The sequence below is a fragment of the Eretmochelys imbricata genome, chromosome 8 (genome assembly GCF_965152235.1).
Source record: "Eretmochelys imbricata isolate rEreImb1 chromosome 8, rEreImb1.hap1, whole genome shotgun sequence".
NCBI lineage: Eukaryota > Metazoa > Chordata > Testudines > Cheloniidae > Eretmochelys > Eretmochelys imbricata.
Genome location: NC_135579.1, coordinates 29480341 through 29504783, shown reverse-complemented (window position 1 = coordinate 29504783; position 24443 = coordinate 29480341). Strand labels below are relative to the sequence as shown.

The 24443-nt window shown below is 38.2% G+C and overlaps 1 protein-coding gene across 3 annotated transcripts in view; it reads left to right on the top strand.

The window, feature by feature from the left end:
• The window catches only part of PANK3 (pantothenate kinase 3), a 32196-nt gene extending 11401 nt beyond the window's left edge, over window positions 1-20795 (top strand). For 2 of the 3 annotated variants that reach the window (XM_077823836.1, XM_077823835.1), the window contains 6 exons: window positions 2578-2930; window positions 3696-3949; window positions 4736-4912; window positions 7778-7901; window positions 10143-10268; window positions 13708-20795. In XM_077823836.1, coding sequence (XP_077679962.1) covers window positions 2578-2930; window positions 3696-3949; window positions 4736-4912; window positions 7778-7901; window positions 10143-10268; window positions 13708-13758 — 1085 coding nt within the window. In that variant the 3' untranslated portion in view covers window positions 13759-20795. Of the gene's footprint in view, window positions 1-2577; window positions 2931-3695; window positions 3950-4735; window positions 4913-7777; window positions 7902-10142; window positions 10269-13707 lie in introns of those variants that run through there. The other variant, XM_077823837.1, reaches the window with a different exon arrangement.
• Window positions 20796-24443: the final 3648 nt, after the last annotated feature.

Genomic DNA, 24443 nt, shown 5'->3' with positions numbered 1-24443 from the left:
TGAGTTTAAGAACAAAGGATTGTTGGGAGTAGCTTTGGAAAAATAAGTGGCTAATTGTCCCATTCAGCATGCACTTGGAGAAGTAACTGTCAGATTCCAAGTGTGATATTCAGAAGGTCCAGCTGGGAAGTCAGATGTTTCTAAAACCAGAAAATTATTTTGATATTTGGTGAGATCTGTGTAAGTGAAGTGAAATTATTTAAGAAAACTGACTTCTTTCCCCTCCACCCCCATATATTCACTCTCTCTTTCTTTCTACTTTTGTTTTCTGAGTTTAATAACCTAGCCCCAGTTACAGTAGTCAACAGGTTTATCTATAGCTAATATGGCATGACGATTATCACCTTTTTCTGGGGTCCTGCTGGGTTTTAAAGCAAAGGACAAATGAGCCAATTTCTTCCTAGTAAACATTTTTATATATTCAGTTTTAATCACAGTTGGCCTCTGTAGCATTTCTTTCTTTCCTCCCACCTTTTTAAATGATAACATATCTTTGGGTTGATATTGCTCTGTGTTAAAATAGTTTGTAGCAACATAGGAGAGGAGGGAGAAGATGCTTTAAAATGTTGTAAATAAAAATCAAGGAAATTGAGATCAGATATACAGTAAAATCCCAAGAGGTGGACAGGAAGTTGGGGTAGCAAAAAGTTACCCTTGACTGCATGTTTACTTGCATACTATTGGGTTGCCTTTTGCTCATATGAATGAAAGAATTAAAATATGTCCTAAGCTCCATTATGAGTAAATTAAATAAATATCTTGATATTGATTACTAGCTTATAATAAAATCAGCTACTCAGAAGGGACAGTGCCAGGCTATCAAATGCTAATCATGCCTTCCTAATGTTTGCTGAAAAAAGGGGGAAAATATGTGCTAAGAAATATGATGGAATAAGCTAAATTCATATAAAGATGTGTAGAAGAGATATGTATTGTGATATGAGAGAGAGGCACACTTGGCTTTGAAGCATTGCGATAATACTCCTTTTTCAGAAAGGGTAGTGATGGCAGTTTATCATATAACCACAATATATAAGCAGCAGCTGCAGTGACAGCTGCTGAAGAGAAGATGATAGGCATGGAGAATCTCTTTGGTCCACACCTTTTGTGAAAGACCTACATGTCAGAGATAGAACACTCTTAGAGTAGAAAATATTAGGCTGTTAACTTCAAATACAGTAACAGACAGTGAAACAAGCTATTTTAAGAGTTGGTGGAATAATCACCTTCAGACATACTTTGGGCTAGATTTGAAATCTATTTATCAGAGATTATTTAGGGATAACATCAGTTGTGCCACAATAAATGGGAATATACTAGATGAAACTACTAACCATCCTCTCCAACACAGAGTTCTGTAAGCTGATTTTACTAGATGCCTGCGTACGCCAGTCATGATCTTGACCTATTGTTTAGCATAGGCTTCTACAATGAAAATCATCTTTTTGCACATTATCACTTCAAACATCTGGAGTGAAGGAAATGTGATTGAGACAAAATACCAGTATTTCAGTAGCACTGGAAGTGTTTCTTACCAAAGATGATGTCTGTTTTAATACAAGAAATTCCCCCTTTTCAGAAAAAGGTATAGAAACACTAGCTAGAACCGAAACTCAGTAACATTCAATATCTTGCTTTTTTTTTTTAAATACACATACTTGGCACTAGTACTCTGCAATTTCCAAGAGCTATACCACCATTCCTTTTTCACCTCCAGGACTTAGCTATCTTGGTCCTGTTGTACTTTCTTCAGAAATCAGTGGAAAAGTGCCTATTTCTCAAAAGAATTATTAAATGTATTATATGGTCAGGAGAAAACGGTTCTTGGAAAATTATAGGTAAACTTCCTCTTTAAAAGGCTGTCGGGAGTAGAATACGTTACAGTACATCTATTTGAGCATCATGTTAGTGCAGGGGTGGCCAACCTGAGCCTGAGAAGGAGCCAGAATTTACCAATGTACGTTGCCAAAGAGCCACGGTAATACATCAGCATCCATGCCGATCAGCAGCTCCCCCTCCATCCCCGCACCTCCCGATCAGCCGTTTCATGGCATGCATGAGGCGGGGGGGGGGGGGGGCGGCAGAAAGAGGTGGAGTGGGAGCAGGGCCTGTGGCAGAGCAAGGGTTGAGCAGTGAGCACCCCCCAGCAGATTGGAAAGTTGGCACCTGTAGCTCCAGCCCCAGAGTCGGTGCCTATACAAGGAGCCGCATGTTATCTTCTGAAGAGCTGCGTGTGCCTCTGGAGCCACAGGTTTGCCACCCCTGTGTTAGTGGATTTAAGTTAGCTTGGGAGATCACATGAAGTCGGGGGGAGGGGAAGAAGTTACTTCGTGTTTTGGTTTTAATCAGGTCCAGTGGAATACATTTTACAAAGATAACTTCAAAGGAGTGGCTAATAACTTCACTTCTTTCTTATCTGGTTCCAAACTTTAAATTGTTCCTCTCCCTAGCATTGAAGAAAAGAAAAAGCATTAATTTTCCTAGTTCAAAGAGTATTCAGTCTCTGTAATCTCAATTTAAGTGGTGTCAGTTTTTCTTTTTAACAATATTAATGGAATACTTTTTCCATCTCCACAGCTTTTCCATGGTTTGGCATGGACATTGGGGGAACACTGGTGAAACTTGCGTATTTTGAACCTATTGATATCACTGCAGAAGAGGAGCAGGAGGAAGTTGAAAGCTTGAAGAGCATCCGCAAATATTTGACTTCCAATATAGCCTATGGATCCACTGGCATTCGAGATGTCCACCTTGAACTGAAAGACTTGACGCTCTTCGGCCGAAGGGGAAACTTGCACTTTATTCGATTCCCAACTCATGACTTGCCTACTTTTATCCAAATGGGAAGAAATAAAAACTTTTCAACACTACACACGGTGCTTTGTGCCACTGGAGGCGGTGCTTATAAGTTTGAAGAAGATTTTCGCACAGTAGGTAGCCTACCTTCCCTAGTACTGTAGTCTTTGGTTAAAAAAACAAACAAAACTGGTCACAGCTGTTTTATCAGTGGAAGATAGGCAGTGTCTTTCTGGACAATGTTTTCATGCATTGGACATGTAAAGGCTAAGTAACTACTCGCTTGTTAAATGCAGTAACCTTAGAAATATTCTTTCTGGCTTGTTCTATTGGTGGTATTAATAATCAGATTATATTTTTTTTTAAAAAAGGAAGATGAGATTTGGCATTAGTAATATGGATCTGGTTGAAAATTAATTAAAAGATTACACTATTGAAATGAGTTGAGACATCTAGGTACTAAGTATATTATCTATCTATGTCCTTTTTCTATTACTAGTGTTTCTGTATTAGGGAACGATTTGAGATTAAACATTGACAGAAGCCAGGCAGACTGCAGGTTAAATTTCTTACAATCCTTGAAGTAATGGTTAAGTTAAATAGGGCATTGTTCAAGTTTTTAAGGAGTCATGAACTTTTTTAATATCTTACAAATGAGTGGTTTTGCCTTTTAAGGTACACAGATTTGCAGATGTGATTTTTGACTAATAAAATACTTTGGTATTTTTGGGTGTTTGCTAATTGAAAAAAAAGGGGGGGCTAATTTTTGAACAATGGCTTAAAGCATAAGTGCATGGAAAGCTAACTTCTTCCATCTTTAGTAGTGTGCTGCTGGGCTTACTAAATGTCCAGCATACTTAGTTCATGAATTGTTAATTTTGTCCTTTCCTTCTTCACAGATTGGAAACCTCCAGTTGCACAAACTGGATGAGCTTGACTGCCTTGTCAAAGGTCTGTTGTATATAGACTCTGTCAGTTTCAATGGCCAGGCAGAGTGCTATTACTTTGAAAATGCCTCAGAACCTGAAAGATGCCAAAAGATGCCTTTTAACCTGGATGACCCATACCCATTATTGGTTGTAAACATTGGTTCAGGAGTCAGTATTTTAGCAGTCCATTCCAAAGACAGCTATAAGAGAGTGACTGGAACAAGGTAGTGATATGAAATCTTAAATTATGATTTTTGTATGGAATAATGACCCTAATATTTTCTTAAGCTTTCAAATAATTTCTTTGCATGTCTTTTCCATGTGATAAACTGATTTCATGTCCTGTTTAATTACCAGCAGCATTAATTGTAAGCTATCTCCATGGCTCTAGTAAGGAGGTATAGTTAGTGTTTTTTCTGCTGTGTGGTCTGCAACAGGAGACTAATATCAATAGTGTGTGGTTTTAGGTTTGTCACGTTAGTTTTGTTTTTGTTTTTTTTTATTGTATAGCATTATTCCAGTACACTCATATTTTTTCTGCTCTACTGGAGAAAAATGAGAAAGCGTTCACTGAAGTGATGCAGAAAGAGGAACAAGGACTTGAAGCCAGTGATCAGATGTGGGTGCTTCTGGGCATCCTCATCTGAGTTTATGCCCTCCCACTGGCACTTTGATACTCACACCTATTTCACTTACCTATTACAAGTATGAATTTTAGTATCTTAATTTAGGTGCACAATAAAAGAATTCTCGGGAAACAGCAAAAACACATTTATTTTTAAATAGTTTACTTAACTTTTGCAGCTCAAAATCTTGTGTGTGCACAGTTAAGCTGATACCTGTGTAAACATTGTTGCCATGATTCACGACTGACTGCTTTGCTAAGCAATACCAAGCTCTGAGGAAGAAAGCAGACAAATCAGTATCTTAATTGAAGGAATACATTTATAGATTATTTAGTTGTACTATGTGAGAATTTGTTTAAAAGTCTTCTTTTCCTCTTTCATTAGTTTAGGTGGAGGGACATTTCTGGGTTTATGCAGTTTATTGACTGGCTGTGAAAGTTTTGAAGAAGCTCTTGAAATGGCATCCAAAGGGGACAGTACACATGCTGATAAGCTTGTTCGGGACATTTATGGAGGGGACTATGAACGTTTTGGCTTGCCAGGATGGGCAGTAGCCTCCAGGTAAGCCAGAAACTCGCTTATTTATCTGTAATTAAGGCTCCATATCTCTCACGGATTCAGTGACCTTTGTGACTTCTGCAGTGGCCGGTGAGGCTGGCTCTGGGGCTTCCCAAGCAGATCAGGCAGCCTCTGGGCCAGTCACACTGACCGCTGCTGGTGCAGTTTAGGTGTGGGAAGGGGCTCAGGGCTGGGAATTGGGGTGTCGGTTGCCAGCCAGTGGGAGCCGCAGAGCTGGAGCTCATGGCGGGGGCAGCGTGTGGAGTCCCCCTTGCCTTCCCTCCCACTAGGAGTTGCAGGGACATGCCGGCCACTTCTGGGGAGCTGTGTGAACCCTGGTAGGGAGCCTGTTAACCCTCCTGCCACCAGTAACAGTCCTGGGCCACGCGCTGCTACAAGTTTTCCCATTTTCCCCCCCCCACACACACCCGCAGCATCAGCAGGGTCCCAGGTAATTCCCCCAGAGCACCCATGACCCCCCGACTCAAGTTTTAGTTATGGGTATATAGTACAAGTCATGGACTGATCATGGGCCTGTGAATTTTTGTTTACTGCTCATGACCTCTCCATGACTTTTACTAAAAAATACCTGTGACTAAAATGTAGTCTTAACTATTCATGACCTGTTAATGAGGAGGTATCACCTTTTTTTGTCTCTTAAGACTGAGGTGTTAAGATTTTAAAAAAGAGACCTGTATTCAGTATCTATCAGAAGAACAGTTTTTGCAGTCTTACTATTTCAATTCAGTTACTTTTGTGTTTTAAATATATACAGCTAACCTTTCTGAACATTTTGAAAACAGATAGTAGTAGTTGATTATTAGCTAGCTATAGCAGTCCCATTCTGTGTAATATTTTATTCCTGAAAAACTAAAAAACAGCATCAAGTGTAGATTTAAAAGAAACAGACACGTTCCTGCATAGAATACTCACAGGTCAAAGGGCAAGCAGGCATAGAAAGGAAATAAAAATTAATGAAAATATTTGTCAAACCTTTTTAATGGCTGTTTGGGATCTTTGAGAGCATTGTTTAATCTGACAGCTTTCTTCTCCATTTTACAGCAGCTCTTCCTGTCTGGGCTTTATTTCCTCAGTTTGATACCTTTTTAAGTTAACCAGCCAGGCACCCAGGCAAAGGATTTTCATTTAACCACTGTTTTCAGTTTTATACAGCATCTCAGAAACATTCAACAGGCACCAGATGAATTAGTATGGTTTTGAGCATACTTATATTTTTATATTTGCTGTCTAATGAACGTTGAAAAGCTCTTCAATTGGGAAAATACTTTTGGTGATCTTACTGTCGTCGATGGTTTCATTTACCCACCAAGTCTAGTACAGCTGTCATAGTTCAACAGTTTTGGCTATTCTTAAAGATCTGCTTGTCACTAATAAGTGTGAACCAATGGAGGCATGTCTTCAACTTTAAAAGTTCTAGGTTCCTACAAATTAATTACAACTGTTTGTCAGCTCTAAGAGCTGAGGTCCTGCATTTGAATACTGGAATGAAAAGTAGTCCTCATGATTTATTTTTGATCGACCTAGAGAGCTTCCCTCTATTAAACATTCAGATTGACTATTTTATTATTCAGCCATTCATATTGCAATTATTTCCTTAGCTTCTGTCAAACACAGTTGCTAGCCTATCACAAGATTTCATAATTGCAAGGTAGTCTTAGGTCTGTCTCAGGATGACGGGTAATTATGTCACCAGCATATTTGATAATTGGGCTGGCCTCCAATGGCAGAAGGTTAATATTTTACTCTGTTTACTGTTCAGCTTGCTCATTAGTTGGAGGCTAATGGAGCAGCATCCATGTACTTGGAAGCAGGAATGAGGAATGATGAAACTGGAGAATGAGAATAACATAAACTTGAATCTAACATTTAGTCTGAACAAATAATGGGTTTATCAGTCCTGCTGGAAGTGAAAAATTGAATGACTGTTTCTATGACTGCATTTCTTTTTCTTTAAATATATTCTGTCCCTCCCCAGGGAGATCTTACTTCAGATTTTTCTTACTTGCCCTCAATTGGAGTCTATTGTATACCACCTCTACTCACTTTTTTCCTCCTTCTGAAACAACTAGTGGCTTTAATTTCAGAGGGGCTTGGGATGGGAAACAGTGCTGTTAATTCCATGTTCCCCCTGCTTTGCTTCAGCCACTCCATATGAACAGGGTGAGAGTTCTTATGTCTTCAGCCAGAAAGAGATCACAAGCTGTGATTAGGCAAAATACTGAATAAAGAGATATGAGCTGAAGTTGCTTGCTTTATATAGAGCCAGCGGCAGGACAGAATTCCTCAGCCCCAGGAAAATTAGAATTGTGGCAGCATCAATAAACTTGTATGATTCTTATGATTACGTAGTCACTTTAAATCCCCAGGGCTATTTTATTATACTTGAAATTTTTGTGTTTGGTTATCTTTTTCTCGATGGCACCTAAAGGCAAGAATGGAGCAAAATAGTTTTGTTTTGTGAAGAAGCGAGGCTGACTTTTCGGAATCTGCAGAATACATCAGTCAGGGCTCAGAATTACCTTTACTTGTTCTGGCTAGTGCTGTGGACTAATCTTGTTTAGCTGAGATTTAAGCTGTTCCTTCATGGAATTCTGTAGGATAATCAGATTTAACTCATAGGGTCTTAAAATGTTTGGTGGAAGTATATTTCTTTTTAAGGAATGGATGCAGATACATAACCCTCCACAATCTGGGTGGTCAAATTACTGTATTCAGTGAGCATTTGAAAATTGGTTCAGTTAAGACTGAGGATAAACAGAAGATGTAATTTCCACTACAGCATGGAAACTGTACTCTAAACTTGTTGAAGACAAATGTTTCACTTTGTATTGTATTTTCTCTCTCCAGTTTTGGGAATATGATCTACAAAGAGAAGAGAGAATCTGTTAGTAAAGAAGACCTGGCTAGAGCTACACTGGTTACAATCACCAATAACATTGGGTCTATAGCACGGATGTGTGCGGTAAATGAGGTAAATGATTTTAGTTGGAGGATGAGGTGGGGGAGGGGAATCAGAAAATTTCATATGGGTAGTGTGGTTGCTTTCAGTCATTGGGAGGACTACTGTTATAAAACACTTTTCATTTCAGGTCCTTTATCAAATTCCTAGCTGAGGCAGTTTGATTCTGTTAACTTGACATCGGGTCAGAATACTTTTAGTACCTTTGGGAAGGTTCATGAGGCTTGAGAATTCACTTTGTAATGGCAAATAAAACGTTTTTTCTGATTAACAGAGGTGGTGAAAAGGCGTTGTTTTTAAGTTATGCTTCTAATTATTTCCAAATTAATATTTGAAACGTCAATTTATGTGAAATTGATGTTCTCTTCCTGAGTCTGCATAAAAATAGTTCCATCACCTCTCCTGCTTCTCAGAACTTTGCCAGATAGCATCAGAATAAACTTGAGGTTCATTTTCATTATGGCTACTTAAAGCTCCGTACAGCAGTGGGCAGCCAAGAAGCTTTGATCAACACAGGAAGACGCTGAACTAGTAATAAAAGGACCAAATGTGGCAGCTGAGGTATAGAGTAGCGGAAACCCATCTCCCCTTGCCAGCAAGCTCTGGATGAGGAGAAAGCTTTTTCTAGCTTCCAGCAACTGAACTAGAGATGGAGATTCCTAAATAGTCACCTACTAGCCAGAAGCCTGTGTGAAATACGGACCCTGCTTGGAGTCGTCCAGGACAGCACTGTTAGAAATCCCAGCACGTTTACTTTCCTCCTAGGAGGTGGGCAGGATGGATTTTGCATTTGGATTCTATGTTTGACATCACAGTTTGCGATCGCCTTCCCTCTTCTTTCATATCTGTGTCTGTCTAGTAAGCTTTTGGGTTTTTTTCCCCAAGCCCTAGTATAATCTATGAAGAGGATAAGGTTGAGAGTACATACCAGTAATTTAATGATAAAGTGCATTACAGGAATGTTGTCATTATCCTACAACCAAGCATAGTGAACCTAGGAATGTCAAAAAGAAAAGGAGTACTTGTGGCACCTTAGAGACTAACCAATTTATTTGAGCATAAGCTTTCGTGAGCTACAGCTCACTTTATCGGATGCATACTCTGAATCGTATGCATCCGATGAAGTGAGCTGTAGCTCACGAAAGCTTATGCTCAAATAAATTGGTTAGTCTCTAAGGTGCCACAAGTACTTCTTTTCTTTTTGCGAATACAGACTAACACGGCTGTTACTCTGAAACCTAGGAATGTCAAGTTATTATACCTTAAGGTAAGGGAATAAATAGCTGAGGCATCAAAATCAACCTTAATTGTATTTAGATTTTTCCTATCTCTGTCCAGTATTAACACTCTGTAATTATTTTTAATTAAAACAGTCTGTGGTCAGAGATTAACATAGTAGAGAAATGTAGATTTTATTTTTCCTGCACATCATTGTTGAGCAGAATTAAGGTTGTTTGGGTGCTTTAACTGCATTTCTGTACCTTTTTAAATTATGAACTTGTCAAGATAAAAGTGTGGGAGGAGCAGACAAGTGTCAGTCCTTTGAGTATAGACAGTGGCTGGTCCTGCTGCACAAGTTTCTGGAACAATTTGGATGTGAATATTCACATCAGTCATTTGTTAAACTTTAGTAAAGCATGCTTGTGTTTTTATATACTTCTCAGATGCCTTCAGTTATTGGAGCTTATTCTTGCCATCAGAGTGTCAGCTTTATTTTCAACTTAAATGTCCCCATAACTGGAAAATGCAATAAAAATTTTTAAAGCATTTTTAAACAACACTAAATTAAAAGTGCATATTAAATGTGAACTCTGAAGTCTCACTTCTAATTAACTTATACCATGCATTCATTAACAGCTGAAGAAATGAACATCTGAACTCTCTCATTGTCTTCGGCTTCTTTACAGTGCTGCCTTGTTGCATATGGATCAAGCAGCATTGTACAGGGCTATGAAGGCATTAAGTCTTGCTCTACCAAGAATAAGTATGTTTGATTTAGCTGGACTTTTAGTTAGGCTATTTCAGTGGTTTGAAATCCTCACTTGGGTATTTTTCAAATGACATTACTACAGTTTTTCTGTAAGTCTCAATCTTTTGTTTTAAGGGTCTGTACTCTTCCTCTCTACTGTGAAGCATTCAATATTTAAATCTTTTTGTGACAACCTCTTTTCTTTTGATCCTAGCTTTTTAAAGCCACACTGGATAGTGAGGAAACTTGTCATAACGCTCATACTGTTTTCTTTCCTTTTTTAGAAGATAAACAGAGTTGTCTTTGTTGGTAACTTTTTGCGTGTGAACACTTTGTCAATGAAGCTTCTTGCATATGCACTGGATTACTGGTCAAAAGGCCAGCTGAAGGCCTTGTTCCTAGAACATGAGGTAAGCGAAGGACACTTACATGTACGTATGTGTTTTGCCTTATCCTTAATCCACAGTACCTATTTTAAATGACCCCATAACTCTAGTATCCAGTCACCTTGCAAATATTTATAAAACTCACAGTAGTATCACTTTTGTGTTATTCTTCCTGGCCTATAGAGAAATAGGTGGTTGATAAGTCAAAGGAATGGATTTTGACTTTATTTGTGAAAGAGTTAATTTTGTGGTTTTCTTGCATCAATGAATTCTGGAGTCTATTTCTATCTTCTGTATTAATAAGCCACATCCAGTGGGTGGACCATTACATTGTTCTGATGGAACAGCTATTACAGCATATCACAGTTATGGAGGGGGAGCAGTAGCTCGTGCCACTCCAATCTGAAGACTTTGAATGGGATACAAACACATAGGAAGGCTTCAGAATATGTTTTTCTTTGCTTTCTCCCAGATGAAGCATTTCAGGGTATCTGGCTTCAGCCACACGGTTTCAGTTACTGAAACCTACCTAGGAATTAATGCATAAATCAGAGTGGCCAGGTCTGTCTCTTATTCAAATGGGACAGTCTTCTGGTCAGTTAAATTAAATAGGCATTTTGCCACCGGAGCTACTTGCATTTAGAGGGATTCAAATGGTTATGGACTATCTTAATTTGAGGGCAAATGCTCTCAGGAGTTGAAGATGTAAGGGGAATAAGGTTCAAGTGCAGTGCTTCCCTTTTTCAACCTGCATCATATCAGTTTTTGAGGGATGAACTTTAACAAATCTTTTAATCCAGGTGGTGTTTCAGTGAGGTATTGAAAATTCGGGAAGATGTGTAATCTGGGTGTACTCTACATATCACAGGCACTTCAACTCAGATTGTCTCAACCATTCTCCAAACAGTTTCTTATGTAATCTATTTCAAGTGGGGTTAGGATCTGGTATTTTGGGACTCTATAGGTAATGCTCAGGAAGAAATAGCTACCTATATCAGTTCTCTGGGTTCAGTCTGAAGTGGGGGGGAGGGGGTCCCCAGGAGAAGGACTTCAGGGATTTCCTTTCATCCTGTTTGTCCTTGGGGACAATTCAGGGATATTTGTTTAATGTCACCAGCTGCTGCAGAGAGGTCCAACAGAATGAATGTGGATATTCTTTCCTTATCTATGGGTGGAATATTACCTACTAGTACCTTGCTGAAGCCTGAAGCCCACCTGAGGGATATAGGATGCTGGCAACTCAAAGTGCCATTGTGTATTTTTGCTGATCTTGATTAGCTTGCTTTTATATCTTGAAAGGTTAGGAGCCGCCCTGAGTTCTAATTCTTCCACAACTGATACTTACAGTGAACGGTCCAAATTCTTGGAGGCATTTGTCTACTTTTTTTGGTGGTCAGAGGCTAACCTGGTTGAGGTTGGCCTCTGCTGACATAAGCTAATTTCTCCTACTAGGAGAGGATATGTTCTGGGGTTGAATGCAGACAGTCAGAATTTAAGTGATTTATGCTTAGTGTTATACCAATAAAATAAAAACCAGCAGGATCTTATTAAAGGGGAAAAGGCAAAATACCACATTTATTGTGAATACAGAAAGAATCATAGTTATAGTTAATCACAGTTATAGCTATAACATTCCATTCAGTCTCATATATATTCACACATTCATTCCTACAAACACACACACACAGGTTCTGCAAGGTTGTTATCATAGTTACCAGCCTTACAGTTGCTCATGCCAAGCCACTGGCCAGGTGGCCTGGACATGAGGAGGGAGCAGGGCCTTGTCAGATGCTCATCTGATGCTTCTGGAAGTTGGTTTGCAGAATCAGACCCCAAAGTTCTCACTTTCTAGAGTCCATTTTTATAGGAATTTCTTCCTATGCCAGTCTATGGGAATTGCTTCATCATGCTGTTGCTGAATCAATCAGCAGATGTCACATTCCTGATGGCTCTGTGCTGCCAGATGTTACCTTGTTCTATGGTTCTCCCATTCTTGAGGCTGGATTCCAGTCTGCCCTCCGGGTGTCCTCTGGTTATTTCCACTTGACGCCTTCTTCAGCTGATGGACACTGAATTCTTAGGCTGGCACCTCCCTGATCATTCAGTTATTATCCACACCAACCATCCATCCACATACATCCTCTATCTCTATTTTAATCGCAATTGTTAACAAAGCGAGATGAATACAACGAAAGGGCGGGGAGTCTCTGGGTGCTGTTTCTATTGTTACAGAGTATTGCTTTGAGTCTCTCTCTGTGTGAGTAGTTGTCGTTACAAAGAATTGCTTTGAGAGCAGACTCTGTCTTAGAATGTATTAACACAATTAGCAGCTTGCAAGTTTCACACATAGAGGGAGAGAAGCAGTACCAAAAACCAAGAGACCTCTTAATTAGTAATATCCTGGAATTTAAACTATGGGGAATCAAACTCATTTGTGATTTTAATACAGAACTTCTTTAATATGATCCAACATTAGCAGGGTGTGAAGTTGTTGCCTCTCTGCCAGAAGACTGAAAAAAATTGATAGAATTTCTATAAAACTACAAAAAGAAAAGGAGTACTTGTGGCACCTTAGAGACTAACCAATTTATTTGAGCATAAGCTTTCGTGAGCTACAGCTCACTTCATCGGATGCATAAAAGTGGAAAATGCAGTGAGGATGTTTTTATACACACAGACCATGAAAAAATGGGTGTTTATCACTTCAAAAGGTTTTCTCTCTTCTCAGTAGTGAATGGTTGAAATTCCTTGCTAGTGCTATCCTTGCACTTTTTTTGGTTAGATTTTAAGGTTTGATTTTGGGGGACCATGATGGTGGTCATTTTGTCTTGCATAGGGAAAAAATTCTTGCTTCTACCTTGGTTATGAAGTGGTCCAGGGATAGAGAGGTGGTTCTTGTGTTTGTTCACATGCAGCCTCAAGGTCCAGTCCAAAGTATAGCTGGCTCTGTTCAGGACTGAAGAATACCTTTGAGAAACTTAAGGTGGAGAGTTGAGATAAGTGCTGAACTGCTGCCTCAGAGGTAATGTCCATGTGGATGTTGAAGTTCAAAGGTCAACTATATCTCTATAGGCTCTTCTGAAAAGCCTTTTGGTTTTGGTATATGTGTTCAGATACCACTGGTATGGGCCTTAGAAATACATTAGCTGTTTTTACAAACAAATGAAAAAATTTAATAGTTTTTAGTAATATATAGGCTTTAGTGGGGGGAAAAAACTTAACCAGGGAATGTTAGCTATTAAAAAAAACAAAGTATTTAAATTCGTAAAGTTTTGAGTACTTCAGATAAAAGGCAGTATATTACAAATGTACGTTATTCTTCATACTTAGTGTGAGCCTTCCAAGTACTCTTCTGTGGCTAAAAAAGGTTTTTCTGAATGCTGAATTTTAATGTGGTGGTTGAAACTTGGAATGACAGCTTTTTTGTGTATGTGTGTGTTTTTTTTTTTTTTTTTTTAAACAGGGATACTTTGGTGCTGTCGGTGCTCTTCTTGGATTGCCGAATTTCAGCTGAAGTACCAGATGCCGCTACGCTGAATTGTTTTCCACCTGGATGGCATTATTACTACATTGTTTAAGTCAACGGGAACCAAAGGAAAAAAAGCAGCAGTTTTGCTGCAGTTGTTTTTAAATTTAAGTGGTAAACTGCTGGATGTTACCATATTAAGAAAGTGGGATCTTGCTGTGTAAGGCATTTTTAAGTGAAATACCTGTGGGTTTTGCCTTATGATCTCCAGTGCTTGTAGCCAGTTTTGAACTTCTAATATGCAATACATCCTCTGAAAAACAAGCTTCCAAAAGAAAGAATTCCAGCCCTTTTAAGTGTCCGTCATTTACAATAGTGTGGACTTAAACATGAAGCTTTAGTGCTAAGCAAATATCTTTTGTAGATAATCTGGTGAAAATGGTTTATTTTGATGAGTTTGTTTTTTGTCTCATTATTGCACTGTACTAAGAGCAGAATTGTATGTTTAAGACAATTGACCTGAAAACACCAAAGTGCCATCAACAGAAAGCAAAGCTATGTAGTGTAGAAGATTATTTCACAATATAAGGACAGCATAAAGTGTTAAAGCACTTAATATGTTCCAGTAATTGCAGAATTTTGAGGTCTAATGGGAAAATATCTAATTTTTTTTGCAAATATACTAAGTAAAAATACAGATAAGGTGAGCTACTGCTGCATTTCCACATATCTGTACTCTTGTGAAGCTTTACTTTTGTTCAATTCATTTATCGAAAGGTAGATATCGTATTTTGAGAAGATCCCTTTGGATTAGGTTCATGATTCAAGGAACAGCAAGCCTTTAGAAAAGGTATCTGACATGCAAAATTCCATGACCTTACATTCACAACATTTTGATTTCATTCTCCTCTACTTGTGAAAGTCACCACAAAACCTGCAGAGTGTATTTACCCAAAAGAGGCCTGGGACTAAAATAATAGTATTACAGCTTGGAATTCTGTTGCTTTGGCATATCTTTGTGAGGATGCTTGTACAAATTCCATCCCTGCTCTACCGATTTGAAAACATTCAGTCCTTCATTTCATTAATCGTAAACAAGATATTTCACTTCTAATAAGTCAGTGTCAAATCTATGTTGATGATTTTAATTGATCTTGTTTGGAATTGAAAGTTTGTTTTTGTAGCTCCAGAGTTTGTATTGCAGAGTCAAAAGGGCCAGTATTTAGTACACTTTGTTAAACAATTCCCATTATTGCAAACTGTGGCCTTGGGATAAACTGCATATTCTGAGACTAGTCTTTGTTTTGTCTACATACTATGTTCTCAGACTATTTTAAATTTTACAGTAGTTGTTTTACTGTGGTAAGTGTTGCTGCAGCCAGGAGATAAAGGCTTTAGACCAGAAAGACTATGTCAGAAGTCAAGCTAGCTATGTATGTCAGTGTATTTAGTGTACCTCAGAAGAAATACCCAATTTTGCAGGAAGTAAATTAATGTTAAGTATTTCCTGTGGATGCATTCAAAGCTATATCTGATTAGAATTCATTGATATGTTGGAATTAAACATATTATTTAAATGGATATGACTCTAAATCAAGTAAATGAGTAAGTATTCCAGAACATTGCTATGTTGCATTACAGCAGCAACTTTTTAGCCACATTACCTTTCCACATAATGTGCATAGAGGGGACTGAAAATAGTAAGTAGAAAATACTCTTTCTGGGGGGTTTTGTTTGTTTTTGTTTTGGTTTTGGTTTTTTTAGCTGAACTCCATAAAATTTCCTAAAGTCCTGAAGTGCAGTGACTTTTATAGGGGTGAGATGGGAGGCCATTTCATTCCACCCAGAGCAATGTCTGGAGCAAATATAGTTTGTCATTGCTGCTGAGTACCTAAGTTAAATTTCCATTGTGAAGACTTTTAAATTGAGGCTTCAGTCTGGAAAGATAGAATCATTTCTAGAACTATGCTTATATCATTGAGCGAAGGCAGCAACAATCTATGAAGCAGGTTGGTACAGCTTGGGTAAAATGTGCCTTTATGAAAGTTGCTAGAGGTTTTACCATGACTGAGTTTATAAGCAAGTAGCTTAGTTTGCATTAACAGCCTGTAGTAGGAAGAAGTAATTTAGACTTGTTTCTTCTATGAACTTTTCACAGAGAGATTATTTGAAAACTCATTTTTCTGCAGGTTGTATTAGCTTCGTACAAAGTTTCACACACCAAATGCTTGCCTTTCCTGAGGGATGGAGACTTAGTACTTCAGCATCATGTCATGCAATTTGGCAAGAAACACTTTAGCTAGTCCATATCCATTGCCATAGATTTCTTCTTCAATATACATCCTGTACTACTGGAGCATAAACTGAGAGTTGCTTTTGAAGCAGTATTTAGAAGTACGTTGTATATTTTGACCTGAAGATATTGAAAGTAAGTTAAGAAAAATCTTATTTTTCCAGTTCCCTAGCAAGACAGTCTGAGAGAAATGACCTTCATAAATTCAAGAAATATTAATTTGATGTAGCCTATGATAAATTTTTGAAGTTAACATGGACACAGGAATAAATTCATAAGTAATTCTTGAATAGCTGTATTGCATATATGCTATTAGTATTCCTCATGAGAAATAAGATGCATGTCCTACCTTTATATATTTCTTGCCTTCAACTTCGGAAAAAGTCTGTCTCGCCTTTTTTAGTTCCTTCAGCGTAAGTTGGTTGGTGGTTGTTCTTAAACCCCCCCCCCCCCCGCCCCCGCCCCCATTCTCCCCAGAGACTACCAGCAAAGCCTTGTAGCCCTCCTCTGCACCGCTTGAGATCCATCCTAATAGAGGGTTTTTGGGTTTTTTTGCTGGAGAGTGTTCAGGCACAGTTGCTGAGGTTTATTTGGTTATTTTTTTCAAAAACTTACAAACACAGCCTTTTGTCATCCGATCCAAAGATTGATTGTACCTTTAGTGGAGTCACTAAGCATGGCAAGTACAAATGAAAGTAGCTTTAAATTTCTTCATCTAGACCTTTGTATATAGACCAAAAGAACCTTGCCAGGGCTAAAAGGCTCACTTCCTTTAGAGTGAATCGCTGATGTAGGTTCACTTCTTTCTTATCTTCTATGCTTTTACCTTCACATTTGGCATTCCTTTGTCTCAATGTTACTTGGCATTTCCTTACAGTAAAGGAACTCAGACAAGCTGTCACATGTTATAGCAGATGAAGTGCAACAACTTTCTTTGCAAGCTTGTGGATCCTCATGACTACTGCTGAATTCTCAAACAGGGAACCACTTTCTTCAAGTAGAGGTTTTTCCCTTGAAAGAAAAAGGCAAAGCTCATTCTGAATGTAGCCAGTCTCAAATCAAGCCAGACGAGTGCCTTTCATTTCTCATATGGTGCCAACGATGTTAGTTTTGCTGGCACTGCAATTTGATGTAAGAGCATTCTTGGCACCAGTAATACTTTCGTTACCCCAGACTGTTTACTGTAGACGTGGAGAATAATTGTATCAGCATTTTAGGTGGTCTGCTAGACCAGTCAAGAAGACAGTATGAGCTTTCTGGCCTCCCATCTTCATGGCAAGCTAGTCTACTTTTGTTGGAGTATTTATGCCTACCACTTTGTCTCCCCTTCCTCCCATTTGGATTTGTCCATGCATTATGTCAGAACGTTGTCTCTCTGCAATGATGCTTGCTTTTTGCTCCACAAGTACAGGCCAGGCCGTTTCTTTATCGGACGCTTCATTTTTATATGAAGATATCATGGACTGGCTGGTATGGCTAACAAATCTCTAACCACTCCAAACACCTTTCTAGTTGTGCTTAAGGTAACCGCACTTTAAGGAACTCCTTTTTGCTACATAGTTTGGACCTTTAAATTTAAGACCAAATCTAGAATACTGGCATTACATTTTTCTGTTAAGTTTTTTTTTAATCTAATAGTATTGCCACTTGTATAAACATCTTTTCTATAAAGCATCATTCCATTTAGAATCTGGGACTGTAAAGGCTCTGAACAGCTCAGTTTCCCCTTTTTTCGTCATTAAGAGTGTTTTGCTTGCAGTGACATACATCCAGCAACAAAGCACTTACGTGGTATTGACGCTTCATGCAGTACTTCCTAATGCTATTTAAATTTTTGGTATTAAGAGAGTTAAAGGCCAGGCTGTATTACCCATTTTCAAGGGATATATAAGAAATGCTTAATAATTCTGGTTCTTCAGTAATACTTTTGCCTGCATATTAGTTGTATTGAGAGGTTCTATTCCTATTGCATTCAGGTGGTTGGTAGCACACATCTTGTATATACATGTAAGGTATTCCTTGCCTTTTTAGTGTGAAGAGAATAAACGGCCTTTGTTATATTACAATTTTTTATATTCTACCTGAACCAGTGTAGATATTTAGTAAAGCACCACATTTTTGGAAGTGTTTTTTTTTTTTTTTTTTAAGAAACTGTCCCATTCCAAATAACTGTGGCAATAACTTATATTTCCTAATGTTTTAGGATAGCTGTGGGAGTTTAACATTTGAAAGTATTTCAAGGTGCTTGCACTTAGAGCAAAGTTGTGCTCTTTAAAGACTAATCAGTATATTCTTATGTTTATTCGTTGTATAATCTTTCTTTCATGCCTTTACTGTTTTTGTAAATATCTCATTTATTATAAAAACTCTGTAAATGAATTGTTGGTATCCTAAGGAGACAGATTAGATTAGTTCATAACAGAATTGGAGACAAGATGGTCTTGTTACTGATCAGTTCAAGCAAAACAGAAATAATGAGGTTGAACCAGTGCAGCTAAATAGGTGTAACCCACTTTCCCCAGCATCTAATGGAACATGCAGTGAAGCTGGCTATTTCTTATGTTCATGTTTGCCTTATGAAACAGAGGTTTCTCCATCTTTCCCACATACGTGTATTTAGAAAACCTGCAATGTGTAGAGTTGTTGGGTTTTGTTTGGATTAAGGAATTTACACACAATACTGAGTCATACTTAAGTATTGATAACGCTAGCTGTGTATTTTACAGTAATATGTCGGCAAGCATGTCTGATAAATACAGTTGAAGTTACATTTTGAGATAATCCTTCCCCTTCAGGCTAAGGCACAGTGGCACAGGGAATTTTCAGCTCATTAAGAATAGAGTTGGTGGGTTAATTATCTGCAAAAACTTAATCAAGTTTATGGAAGTTTGTGTTTAATATGGAGCGAATGGCAGGGCACTAAGATTCCTTCTCACAGTGTGGTGCAATAATTCCCCACTTATATTCCACAAAACACTTAAGTGCATATTACAAAACCCTCTTGATCAGATATATCTGGCTTTTCTTGTTAATATATTCCAAATATTGTTACCAGTATTATAAAATGTAATAATACCTTTAAAGAAGACTTGAAGATAAAGTTTGTAACCAAGCCTGTTTTCCAAGCTGAGTTTACCTGCTTAGATCTGACATGTATAGAATACTGTATAACTGATTGCCAAATCCTGCTTGTCTTAGTTGCTAAGTAGCCTGTTGGTTTAAATGGGAGCTACTTTTAGCAGCAGTGAAACATTTGGCCCCGAGACTTTTTTAAAAATGACATGCAAATGGGGAAAACAATAGTGCTACTTTGCATATTGCTGCTGGTGCTAAATCATTTGAAAAATTTAGAATCAAAAGTTGTAAATAGAATTAATATTTATGGCCTGGTCCTTTTGACAGATCTGAAATTTGTCAAATTGCAAAGATTTCTCACGGCCTTATGTCAAGCTTCCTTTTTTATATATTTGGATTGAAATTCATTAAGGTCAAGAGCCATTCATGGGGCTGGCTTTCTGTAAAGCTGATTACATTCAATTTGTGAATTTTATGACATGGATCACTTTTCATTTCTAGAATTTCAGTTTTAAAACTAGCTTTAGATGTTAATCTTATACTTTCCCATGGTTTTATCATTATAGCTGTTTAGAGTAGACAAAGTTTTAGTACCAACTACTGGGGGCTCACAGTGTCCTTCTGTGTTAGCATTTCAAAAAGTACAACCATTACTATTAGTATTAATCACTTTTGAAAATTGTGAATATTTAATTAAAGTTAATTTTAAAGATGTAACTTGTTAAGTAGTCCCTATCCATAAAATAAACTGAAATAGGATTTCTGAATTGTTAATCTGCAGTAATAAACTTTAATCTGTTCAAATTTCACAATTCCTTCAGCATGGATATTTTAGACCTTTGTAAATACAAAGCCTTTAAGTGGTTACATTGGTTTCAGCTTGAACGTTACAAAAGACTCATTTAAACACAGATTTTTGTAGGGAGTGAGGATGTTTGGAAAAAAAAATTAAATTTGCAGTACCAAGAACCTGAAAATTTGTGTTACTTTGGTGTTCGGACTGAGATGGGACATAAGCAAAAAGTTGTCTTTTGATAGTCAGCACCATCTGTTTTTACATTTGTCATTTTAACCATGTGTATTTTCTCTCTTAATTGCTAGGCAATTTTCTTAGCAGTTGTAGGCCTTCTAGTGACCAAATCATACATTCAGAGTTTAGTTCCTTAGCAAAAGGGATAGTAAATCAATAAACTCCAAACCCACGTGAGGAAGATGTTCTCCATAAGAGCCATTTCAGTTAAGTTGCCTTATTCTATTATATTGTACTTATGTCTGAGCTTATTTGTTTACTGTTCTGACACTGAAGATATGATGTAAAAAGTACAATGTGCTGCAAATTTGTATTAACTTTATTAAATTATACCTTTATGTAAACTGTAGTACATCTCTTGTAAATTGTTTAATTTATTTTTTCATTTTATAGCTGCTCATTATTGAATGTACAGAATAGATATAATGTAATTAAGTATTTTCATTGTGGCCAAATCGATTGTGCCTACAGTGTAATCCATCCCCATCAAAACTGTATACAACTCTTTACTGCTTGCTTGCATAAATGAAGTTTGGATTTAATTTACTACTTTGTACTGTATTGCCATAAGCCAACTTCAATATGATGGACCTACTTTTTTGTAGTGTATTTTTCTGGTTTTGTTCAGTATGAATGTTGAAGCAGTACTTTGTCTTACTTTTCCTAATAAATAACTCCAGATTGTTCCGTTGTGCCTCCATTGTTCCTTTTCTTTGTGCTCCTTTGTTAGTCAATGCATAGCATCACAAATTGCTGTTGTAATGGATATACTTTGTACTGTTGCATATAACTTAACAGTAAGGGAACAGGATGGGACCAACTCTCCAGCTCTTCTTCCTGTAGAGGAAAACCTGTAAAGGAAAGATTAAATGAGTTTATGGTATAACTAAATTTTGATGTGGCTGCCATTTTTTAAATGTACAACTCATAAATGGCCCTACATTGATAGCCTTGAAGAATAGATCCAATGCAACAAGTATAACCCTGGCAACAGCAATATAAGGTTTCACATCAAAACTACCTTCTTACCTTGGGAACCTATACTGGTTCCCTACACTCCTAAACAATTTACTGCTACTTGACTGTATTATACATTGATACATCCTGGCTGTGCTTACTCAGACTGACTTTTCAGTTCAGTTAAACACCCACTTGTTATACTGGCAGACTAGCTCAGGATTATTTCAAGAATTCTGAATTGCCAATCTGAACCCTCTTCAGCACAAGATAATGCTCCATTCTGGAGAATTGTCCTTTGTTTTCACTATCCAAGTAGCCTAGTTTTGTTTAGCCCTGAAATTGTTTCTACTGAAGTAATGGAAATTTAGAGTCCTTACAAGAGCACATAGCTTTTAGGTGCATCCTAATTAGCTAGTTCTGTGGGCTGTGCCTTAGAGTTTAGTTTACATATATTGCAGCCACCCAAAATGAGAGATGCAATTAATACTAAAATGAACCCATTAAGGTAATTAGAGGCTGCAGCACATCTCTTATCCTAAATCTTATACCTTCATCCACAATCCTGACAACCAGCAACTTTTGATCTATAGAGTTCCGCAGGTTCCTGGGATGTAAAATACTACTTTTTCCATCTCTAGGCCCTGGATGAAAAGCAGCATGGGTAGAATGTGCACTGAAGTTTAAAGTCATGATGCACACTAGCTATCTTATTCCAATAATCCTTACAGTAAAAGTTCTTTCTATTTGTATGTTAACCTCAAACATGACTTTTTAAAAATCCATGCAGTATTGCTGATGCTCACTTGATATTTTTTTTAAAGTTTATCTGATTTTTTTTGTAAATAGTCCATGATTAATCCTCTACATCAGTGGTTCTCAAAGCCGGTCCGCCACTTGTACAGGGAAAGCCCCTGGCGGGCCGGATTGGTTTGTTTACCTGCTGCGTCCGCAGGTTCGGCTGATCGCGGCTCCAATCGGCCAAATTTTGCCGCTCCAGGCCAATGGGGGCTGCAGGAAGGGATCAGCAGAACCTGTGGACGTGGCAGGTAAACAAACCGGTCCGGCCCGCCAGGGGCTTTCCCTGGACAAGCGGCGGACCGGCTTTGAGAACCACTGCTCCTACATGTTGTAGAAGACAGGCAATAGGATCTACAGTTGAAAATACTACCTCAAATCACTTTACAGATTTATGTTAAATAGCAGTTTTGGACCTCTGCACCCTCATGCATACTCTAATGTAGTGGCGGTCTTGACGTAAACTAGTACAAATCCTCTCTGCATATTTTCTAAATGATTTTCTTTGGGAGTAGAATACAAATACCATGGTTGGTGGGAGCTAAGTGAGAAGGGAATGAATGGATGGGTGAGGTGTGGTTTTTTGGCTGGAGCTCATTTGGAGTGGTAGGAGTAAGTAGGGAAGATAGGTTTTTTTGGGACGACTAGTGGTGTGGTGGAAGGGAGCTTCAGGAGCAAGGGGTCAGGGCTAGAGTTGGTGGCGAAGGAGATCAGGATTGGAGGTTGAACTGGTCAACATCTAGAGTTTTGTCTGTAAAATGTCAACTTTTGTTTTCAGTGATGATTGGACTAAATCCAAACACCCCCAAATCTGAAAAGTTACATCAGATTTTGTGGCTGACAGCCCTGATTTGCAATAACTTGAAGCAGAGCTATAGTGAGGAGAGGCTTCAGGGATTCTGAGGGGTGCCTATGTTGTCATAACTGCAAGCTCTTGGTTTCGTGTCCTTATACTTGCTGATGCCCCTTTCCCATACAAGACAAAGATTCTTTAGCTTTTTGTGAAAAGTAAAGATACCTTTTGGTGATTTCATTTTGCTGGTTACAGCTGGGTAGCCATTTAAATGAGTTTGGAGATAGTTTATGTTGAATGGAGGTTACTGTACTGGTCACTGGAAAAGGCTTTTACATTCAGATGTAAAACTCAGCTGAAGTGCTTAAACCTTCATATTGGTACCTACTATGCATGAATGAGGACATAGGTTGCTTTATGAAATGTAATAAATATTTAGATCTAGCCTAACCCTGGAGACTATACAAAATTTATGGAAATGTTAAGAATGACTGACTTCCTAATGCCAATGCTGTCATGTTTCTATGAAACTAGGTGACTTCATGTTATTTTATCCATAAGCTTATTCAGTCAATTGTCCCAATATAAAGTTAATCTTGTGAAGCCAGCAGCATGGTCTTTTAGTAATATAAAAATCATTAACTTCCACCTACTTTTATAAACAGAGAATTGTGTTTCCCCCTGCTCTACTGTTGGGGAAGTAGAACCAGAGCTGCCAGTCACAGGGGAGGGGTTTTAGCTTTCTCAGTTTACGCTGGTTCCAGGCAGGTTTCCCAGCCAGCTGCTTTCCCTGAACCATGGTACATAGGACAGATTATACTGGGGATTCCTTTCCTTGTCCAAGCTGGGAATCTGTTTTCAGGAGTCTATGGTATCTTACAAATCTACTTTTCTTACTATTTTCCCACCTCTTAGGGCAGGTAAAGATTTACTTGTAAATTACTTGTGGCATCTGTCTTTGAGACTTCTTCTGAGACACAGCAGGACTTGCAAGGAACTATCAGTTATAACTGAGGAAAAAATATGGAGGACACAGTCATGAAACAAAAGCTTATTTCATTTTTTTGCCAACATAATTTGCCATGTGTACACTAGCAAACCTGTCCTTTAGATTTCCTCCATTAATCAGATTAATTAGGATCCCTCTCAAAATATTTCCTGAATGACTTATTTTGGAGGTACTGAATTTGATGCTAATTTCAGCAGAGCACCACACTGTCTTCTAGCCAGCCATGGTGTGGATATGCATTTCCTTAGCTGCTTTGTTAAACACTTTCCTATTAATCAGACTGTTCAGTCCACTGATACATCACCCAGAATTAAATAAAGCTCTCACACTGAGCCAGCAGAGGGAGTAGAGAGACCATGCATTTTCCATACTCTGTACAGAGGCAATACTTTACTTAGGCATAAAGTCCCTTTCCTCTTTAAGGAAAGTATTTTTATTGACTGTGATCCTAGTGCAGCTTTGTCAGGGTTCCCTTCCCACTCTGAACTCTGGGGTAGAGATGTGGGGACCGGCATGAAAGACCCCCTAAACTTATTTCTACCAGCTTAGATTAAAAATTTCTCCAAGGCACAAACCCTTTCCTTGTCCTCGGATGGTATTGCTTCCACCAAGTGATTTAGACAAAAATTCAGGAAACGGACCACTTGGAGTGCCTATTTTCCCAAAATATTCCCCCAAGCCTCTTCACCCCCTTTCCTGGGGAGGCTTAAGAATTATATAGGTTTCAGAGTAACAGCTGTGTTCCTCTGTATTCGCCAAAAGAAAATGAGTGCTTGTG